A 9,324-nucleotide genomic window follows, 5' to 3' on the forward strand; every position below is an offset into this window, starting at 1 on the left:
GAGTACATATTCAGAATGTCATAACTAAATGCAAAAAGGCAATTAATATTATGAGATGTCTTATAGGAAACAACTGGGGTGCAAGCATGAAATCTCTTACGCATATATATACTGCTTTAATTAGGTCAACCTTAGACTATGCGTGCATTACTTATGGGTCAACTGCAAAATCCCATTTGCAGAAACTTGATCTTATTCAGGCACAGGCTTTACGTTTATGTTGTGGGGCTTTTAAAACATCACCAGTTCCAGCATTGCAGGTGGAGGTTGGTGAAATGCCTTTATCACTACGGCGATTACAGCTGAGAATGACTTACTGGACTACACTGCAGGGACATAGGCAGGAACATCCAACCAAAGTAGTGTTGAACAAATGTTGGGAACATGGGCGTAAACAGTTTGATAGTTTTGGTTGGGTAGGAGATAATCAAGCTGAGAAGTTGGGCCTGACAAAGATTTCCCATAGATGCACAGTAGTGCTATCAGCTATCCCCCCTTGGTTTTTCCCCATGCCAGCAGTAGACTTTGAGATTTCTAAAATATCAAAATACAGTAGAGAGTGTGGTGGGATGAATAATATGGTGCAACAATATTTAAGGGATAAGTATGATGATATGGTGCAAATATATACAGATGGCTCAAAGGACCCACATACAGGAAGGACAGGAGCAGCAGTTTATATCCCAGAGTTTGACATTTCAATTAAACAAAGAACTCCAGATCATTTAGCAGTTTATTCTGTGGAACTTTTAGCTATTTTATTAGCATTAATACAGATAGAAGAGTTTAAGCCAAATAAGTTTGTTGTCTGTTCAGATTCTATGGCAGCATTGGTCAGTATTTTAAACCTCCAATCTTCATGTAGACTTGACTTAGTGTATGAAATTTTTCAGAGCCTATATAGACTGAGTCATAGGGATACATCTGTGTGTTTTATTTGGGTTCCAGCACATGTAGAAGTGGATGGCAATGAAGTTGTGGACTCCCTGGCCAAAAAAGCCCTTAGTTTGAATTCAATTCAGCTAGATGTGCCATTAAGTAGAAATGAAATTAAGACTATAATTAAAGCCAAAGTAAACAATTTATGGCAAAAACAATGGCATACAAACTCAAAGGGGAGGTTCCTTCATAAGATTCAGCAACAAGTTCCATCTAAAAGACGGGGTAACTGGAGTAGAAGGGGGGAAACAATAATCACAAGGCTGAGAATAGGGCACACTAACCTTAATTATAATCTCAACATTATAGGGAAACATAATAATGGTCAATGTTCATCATGCAATCAAGCAGAAACCGTAATGCATGTTTTAATAGACTGCCCAGCGTATAATGCTGAGAGGGAAGTCCTGCTAGATAACATCAAAGCGTTAGGATACACTGGACTAGCAGTAGAAGATTTGCTTTCCTTTTCTGCAGTTAAACCATCAGTATGGAAGCATGTTATGACATTTCTAAAGTCAACTAGATTATATGAGAGAATTTAAAAGTTTAAGTTTTTTTTTTTTTTTTTTTTTTTTTTTTTTTTTTTTTATTATTATTTAATACAATACGTCTAAGTCCCCACTGATACTACACACCCACAACAGTTGGTGGCGGTAATGCACCATGTTGGATGCCAACCGCCAATAAACCTAAAGAAGAAGAAGAAGAAGAAGAAGATGTGACGTCATAAGGCTGCGCCGCACTCCTGCATCTGTGTTTCAGCTGAAGGAAGGTGTGTGCTTTTATTCATTTATGGTGTTTAAATAAATAAAACTCATTTTGAGACTTATATATAAATGTGTACAGAATTTTAACCAATGTAACACTGCGAAGACTTATTTAGTGGTAATAATGAAGTTTATTTTATGCGTGTAAACAGCATGTGCACAGGACTAACAGAAACGTTTAGTTTCATTCACTCAGAAACTGAATCAATCGCATCGCAAAATGATTCACTGTTTTGAATCACTCGAATCAGAGCTCACTGACGACTCCTGCTGCTCAAAACAACGAGCATGTAACACCTGTAATGACAACTTTTATAAATCAATATAATAAAGCAATAATAAATAAATAATAATAAATCAAATGTTTTTATGAACGTGAATGAATTAATGTAACCTACATAACAGTACATACTAATACAAACGGTAGCATTTTAGGCTATATCATTTGAGTTATTTTATTAATTTGAATGCTAGGTTTTCTGTGCTGACAACTGAACTAGAACTGATTGAGACACACCCAGAGATTGTTTCTGCATTTAAAAATGCAGTTTGTATTTGTTTGTTTTTTTCTGTTAATTAATCTAATCTTAAACAGGACGAAGTGTCCAAAGACAGAAAAACTCCTGAAGAAGCAGCTGAGATCCACATGACACATGATTTGAAAGATGGCGTTTATTAAAGAGGAGAGTGAAGACATGAGGATTGAAGTCAAACATGAAGATACTGAGGAACAAACAGGTTGGTTTTCATTCTCAAAGCTGAACTCACTCATTTGATTAAATTGTCCAGTACCACAGAAGACAGAAAACACCCTTACATTTAGCTCTGCACCTCATATAAAACTATTGTGTCAGAGAAGACTGTGACTGCAATGCATTGTCATTTGAAATATTTGGTACTGCAAAAAAAAAGTTATTGTGATTGCACTTGTCTGTCGTGTTTTTTTATACTGTACATATTTTTATATTCATTATAAAATGGCTATGTTTGGGGTTAGGCTAAGGGGTCTAAAAATGTAAATCATTTATCAATGAAATAAAAATTCTAATAACTAAATTAGTAATTTATTAAAAACTGCTTTAAACAGTGTAATAAGTGAAAATTGCATGTTTTAGCATCAGTCGAAACATTGAAAAATGTATGTTTTATAAACAATGAGACCAGGCTGGGAATGCAGCATTAAAGCGAAACCTATACTGTCAATGTTGTTCATTTTCAGTTCCTGTTTTTTCATATTTGGTCACTTTCTGTTCTTGTTCAGTTTGATTGTTTGATTTCTCGCACCTGTTGTGTTTATTATCCTTTATAAGTATAAGTTCCTGTTTGTTCCCTTGTGTGTCGTCTGGTCTAATGTTTGTTGTGAAATTATGACAATATAAATATATTATATCAATATGTGATTAAAGGGATAGTTCACCCAAAAATGAACATTTGATGTTTATCTGCTTACCCCCAGGGCATCCAAGATGTATGTGACTTTGTTTCTTCAGCAGAACACATACATAGATTTTTAATGAAAACAGGTACAGACTGTCAGCCATATAATGGGAGTGGATGGGCACCAAACCTTTAAAAGTAAAAAAAAGCACATGCACAGACAAATCCAAATTACACCCTGCGGCTCGTGACGATACATTGATGTCTTAAGACACGAAACGATCGTTTTTTGCGAGAAACTGAACAGGATTTATATAATTTTTTACCTTTGATACACAGCCACGTCCATCTGTCCTGAGCACGAGCTCATCATCCGGCTTGTTACACGTGTAGCGCTCTGGCGTAGTATACGCAAACGCCGGAAGCGATCTGTCGCATGTATACAACACTCATTGTTTACACAGAGCACAGAGATTGTGGGTACAGCGGCTATTCAAAATGGTAATTACTTGCGCTTATCCTGATTGTTCAAACCCATTTAAAGCTAAAAGATTTTTCACAGATTTCCCCTTACGCCGTTTGCGTATACTACGCCAGAGAGTTCACATGTAACAAGTCGGATGATGATTAAAAATATTAGTTTATGTTCTGTTGAAGAAACAGTCACCTACATCTTGGATGCCCTGGGGGTAAGCAGATAAACATCAAATTTTCATTTTTGGGTGAAACTATCCCTTTAATTACTGAAAAGTTTCTTTTAGTCTATTGTTAGCACTAGTCTAAATGTTTATGTCTGTTGCTTTGTGCCGTTGAACTGGTGTTAACTAGTATTTTTTTTTCTTTTTACCTCAGACCTGATGGCACTGAAAGAGGAGAGTCAAGAACTGAAGGAAACAGAAGAGAAAGATAAGAATGAGAAATATCACGATTTCAATATCAAAGATAAACCAATTGGTTGCTTTCAAATTGAAGAGAATTCCCCACCAAAAAACCCTAAAAAAAAAACAAACTACAAACCTCAATCCCCACTTGGTAACTCATATTGGAGAGAGCTCTTTCACCTGCCAAGTGTGTGGAGAAATTTTCAATCGTAAAGAAAGCCTTAAAATCCACATGAAAACTCACATTGAAAAGAAGCCATTCGTATGCACTCAGTGTGCAAAGAGTTTTACACAGAAAAAAACCCTTAACGTCCACATGAAAACTCACTCTGGAAAGAGACCGCATGGATGTGATCAGTGTGGGAAGAGTTTCATACACAGAAAAACCCTTAATGTCCACATGAGAATTCACACCGGAGAGAAACCTTACTCCTGTCCTCAGTGTGGAAAGAGATTCGCCATTAAAGGAAACCTTAAGATTCACATTAGAAGTCACACTGGAGAGAAACCGTTCACATGCAATCAGTGTGGAAAGTGTTTCAGAAATAATGTTAACCTTAATAATCACATGAGGCTTCATTCAAGAGAGAACAGTTTTAAATGTCATCAGTGTGAAAGGAGTTTCACAGACATGAATCACCTTGAGGATCATGTTAAAATTCACATCGGAGAAAAGCCTTTCATGTGTCATCACTGTGGGAAGAGTTTTACATACAAAGCAAACCTTGAGAATCACATGAGAGTTCACACTGGAGAAAAGCCCTTCACCTGCCCTCAGTGTGGAAAGAGTTGCACGATTAAAGGAAACCTAAAGGTTCACATGAGAATACACACAGGAGAGAGACCTTACAAGTGTCTTCAGTGTGAGGAGAGTTTCACATATCAAAGCGACCTGAAACATCATTTGCAAATTCATTCTAGTGATGAGGTTTAGAAAACACAATGATTACTTGTATCAACCCCTTCTCGTTTCTTCAGGTATCTACAGGTATAGAATTATTTTAAAAGGGATATACTCATTTTCAAACTTACCAATCCCCTAAACATCTTTATATTTGTATGACATCTGATCTCAATTTAAAGGCTCTTGTTTCTAGATTTGATGAATATTTTAATAACTCAAGGGTTCCTCCTACACAACATTTGAAGATATAGGTATAGATCTTTCAGAGCACACTTTGACGACAATAGCAAAGAAGATGAAATTAAATTACAGCCTTATTAAATGTTTTGCTGAATCATCACACAAGGGCATGGGATTGGTTTGATAGTTGATCTGTAGTTTATGATGAAGTTCACATCAGATTTTCTTGCCATAAATTCAGTCTTAGTAAACACAATCAGCACAGACAGCATCGCCTATGGTTAATAATTAATTTCTTCATTTCTATAATAATAAATATAATAATTTCACAATGGTTTAAGCTGGTCTTCAGCCCCTCTAAAACCAACCAAGACCAGCCTAACTAACATTGACTATGTAATTTTTATTTTTATTATATAAAACTAATTTTAAAAAGTCATTAAAAGTTTAACAACTTAAAAGTATTACTTTGCAGCATTCTGTGTTTACAATGCCACAGTTTAGAAGGATATTTAGACAACTTTTTGATAGTTTTGCTTACGCTGGCACTTGAGTAACTTCCATGGGCACTGTTGACAAAGACGGGTGAGAGTGAGGCCTTCGACTTCACTGCCAAAAACAGAAAGTGCAGGAAGACAACCCACCAGGTACCTGAGCTTGCACTGAAAGCAAATTGATGTAGAAACACTTTTCACTCAGAACTTGCTTGTAAATTTCACAACTGCAAGAAAAGAAACTGCAAGTAAGACATTGAATTAGTTTCTCCACATCCCATTCTAGAACTTGATGGACAGTTTTCTCTCTGATGCTCCCAAGTGAGTCCTCCCAAACGACTGATGGTTCCTCCAAGCTCCACTCCTGCATCTGATAAAGTTGTTGCTCTGCAATGTTCTTCACCTAAAGTGTGTCCTCCCTGCCTTGTGAAGCCTCAGCTGTCTACTTTTTCCCAGTTTAAGTCGCCTCCACAACTTATGCGCATCGACATAGAGGATGAGGAGAAAGAGTATGTGGAGTACACAGGGAAGACCGTCCAGGGCTGCGTTTCCCAAAAGCATCGTAAGCTTAAGTACATCGTACCGTTGAAACCAATGGAGCTACGATCAACTTAAGCTTACGATGCTTTTGGGAAACGCTGCCCAGGTCTGTGATCTACCCAAGTCTGAACACCCCCGACTAATGGAGGCTGAAATAAATCCAAGAATGGCTGCTTGTGTGGAGAGTGACAGTGATACGCTGGAGGAAGTGTGGGAGAGTGAAATGGTGGAGGTCCAGGGATTTGAGGAAGATAAAGATGACCCCAATGAAAATGGAAGACTCCAAATCCACACAAGGCCATTTGGATGAAGCCTCTCAGAAAAGGAGATGGATGAGCACAAGATAGAGCTGTTCTGTGTAATCTCTACTAAAGGTCCCAAGAATGAGAGCCAGCACCACGTGGGTGTCCAGGAAGAGCCACAGAGAACAAGAAAAGTGTCACGCTTTCTGTTCATCTGGCCAGAAGAGAGGGCCAAAAAAGATAAATAAATGCAGAAGGAGAAGGAGCAAAGAGATAAAGAGTTGCTGCTTGAACGCTATAGGAATGATCCGAAACTGAAGCCAGGGTTTCCGCGGGGTCTTAAAAAGTCTTAAATTCGCTGTTCTAGGTCTTAAATAATTTTACACAGGTCTTATTTTTCCGATGTCCATGTAACGCTACCTCTAAAGCTCATTTAAATTCTCTTTTTGTTGTTTCCGTGGTGTTGTAGTTCTTTATTTCACTATTCCAAATATAATTTGCTGTATTTAAACTACAAATGAGACCAGCATGCAATAGCCAATCAGCTTTCTGTTATTGGCGCGAGTCTCTCTCGGATTGTACCGCAGAAGTCAAATGGATTTAACGTTTTAGCTATGGGGAAGTGCAAGTTCAGCGATACTTAGCTTGAAAAAAAAAAACTGAATATAGGGCCAGTTGCTAACAACTGTAGATTTTTTTTCCCTCCCTCTGTGGAAGTTACTGTGTCTTCAGACAGAATCGCAGTAGCAGAATACAGGCCAAACTACCTTTTTCTGTATGTAATGTTCTCAATAATAAAAACAATTATAGGTCGAGCTAGTTGATCGCCAGCCATCGAGATACTTTTAAAATGTTTTTTTTTTTTACTTGCCCGACCGAACAAACCGCCCGATTAAAACTGAAGTGACAAAAACAACTAACGTTAGCGAAGCATCGAAAGGCAAGAAAGATTCATATTTTAATACTTTCAACGTAAACAGAAATTGATAATGGATAGTGTATTTCTGGTCTATTTGTGACATACTTTAATACAAATGAGCGTAACAGCACTCTAAAGAAACACACTGAGGTAAAAATTTCAAATGTATAGTTTATTTATAACATGATATAGTTCAGTAATATACCAAGTGAGCTTTTTGCTGAATATTGCAATCACAATTACAAATGTTACATTAATTGTAGCTTAATAAACAAGTAGTTAGTCAAGTAGTTACTTACATATTAGACAAAATATTTACTGTTTTGTTCTGTTTCACCAACGGAAATAGTTCCAAACAAGGATCGCAGCAGAAGCGTTCTCCTAGCAACATTTTGCTTTGATTTAGCGTTTTTCTCGAATCAGTTGAAATAACTCGCTCATGAAGTGACTTACCGCCACCTGCTGGTAGTTTAGTGTGTTTAAAAGTATGCCTCCACACCCAACATTTCTAATGTATATATTTATAAATCAATAAATGTATTTAAAACATTAATCTCACTTTTAATTTTGCAGTGTAAATTATGTAATCTCACTGCTAACAGCCATTTAGAATTTATTGATAAATTCATAAAATAAATTTCAAAGGTAATGCATACACTTCAAAAGTAAAAAAAAAAAGGCCTTTATAAAGGTAAATCAAATATGCAGATTTAAGATGTAAAAGCTAATAGAGCACTGATGAAAATATTGCTTCAGAATTTCTTTACATCAGATATTTCTAGTGGTACTTTTATGGGAATAGTTTGTGTGGAATAGTATCTGCTGATATGAAAAGTTCACTGTATATCGTAGTAATAAATTTTATTTATGAAAATATCTATTTCCATTACAGGTTTCGGTCTTAAATTTCATAAAAGGTGGTATTAAAAAGGTCTTAAAAAGTCTTAAATTTCACTTGTTCATATCTGCAGAAACCCTGTGAAGCACTTGTTGATCATTGTTCCTCCCCGAAATGACCCCTTCACCTTTAACCTACTGCACAATCCTGTGTACAAATAAAAAAAAATGTGCAAAGTAAATACTGAAAGATGCATGCAAGTGTCCTGACTATTAATACATAAAAAACACATTTAACCATTTGAAATGCCATTTTAGCTAGAAAAGCTACAGAAATCACACAATAAAGATTTTCACAGTATCTTCAGGCTTAGTTTAAGTAAGAGTAAGTTGCAGTTAGGTTTCTAATATTGTCTATCCCTGCTGAAAAAACAGCTAATACCAGCCTAGGCTGGTCTTAGCTGGTTTAAGCTGGAAGTAGCTGGTTTTACCTGGTCTCCCAGCCTGGCCAAGCTGGACAAGTGGCCGAAACCCCTCTAAAACCAGCCTGCCTTCCAGCTATGACCAGCTAAAACCAGCCAACCAGGGAATTTTTTTTCACCAGGGATGATGTGGACATTTCTATTTTTTCACCTGCTATACTTTTCTCCCTCCATTATAAGTCCCATTTGTAGATTTTTGGAGCATTTCCTTCCTAAAAATAAATACCATAAGCTATTGTTGTTGTTTTTGACAAAAAATTGCATGTGTATATTTATTTATAATGTATCTTTTAGAAGCAAAGAATATTGAACATTCATGTTAATTGTCTTATAAAACCATATTTGAAAGTAAACAATTGCAAATTTTCTAAACAAAGTTATGGTAATTTTACTCTTCCTTGATGACACTTTATTTTTATTTACTTAAAACTAAGACATGTTAAGTCAACAAATGCCAATAAATTACAAATACTAGGGTCAACTTTACATGTTTTCATACACAACACTCTCAGTGAGAAACGCAAAAGCTGCCGCAGTACCTTTTGGGTACTAATATGTACACTTTATGTACTAATATGTACTAGATAAAAGATCTGCAAAATGTTTTTTTTTTTTTTTTTACCAAAATAAGAGGGATCACACAAAATGCATATTTTTTTGTACTGACCAGGACATTTAACATAAAAGATGCATATAGTCCACAAGAGAAAATAATATTTTAAAATTATTAAAATATCACTTCAAAAGTTTACATACACT

General features: G+C 36.1%; 1 protein-coding gene across 1 annotated transcript; it reads left to right on the forward strand.

Annotated features, from left to right (window-relative positions):
- Positions 1-2,310: 2,310 nt before the first annotated feature.
- LOC141333924 (uncharacterized) lies at positions 2,311-8,339 on the forward strand. The gene is made up of 2 exons (XM_073839081.1): positions 2,311-2,447; positions 3,939-8,339. The coding sequence occupies exon 2, from the start codon at positions 3,999-4,001 to the stop codon at positions 4,899-4,901; it is 903 nt and encodes a 300-aa protein (XP_073695182.1). The 5' UTR covers positions 2,311-2,447; positions 3,939-3,998; the 3' UTR covers positions 4,902-8,339.
- The last annotated feature ends 985 nt before the right edge of the window (positions 8,340-9,324 follow it).

Source organism: Garra rufa, chromosome 4 (genome assembly GCF_049309525.1).
Source record: "Garra rufa chromosome 4, GarRuf1.0, whole genome shotgun sequence".
NCBI lineage: Eukaryota > Metazoa > Chordata > Actinopteri > Cypriniformes > Cyprinidae > Garra > Garra rufa.

Coding starts and splice junctions, on each gene's coding strand:
- LOC141333924 (XM_073839081.1), top strand. CDS start 3,999: ATGAGAAATATCACGATTTCAATATCAAAGATAAACCAATTGGTTGCT.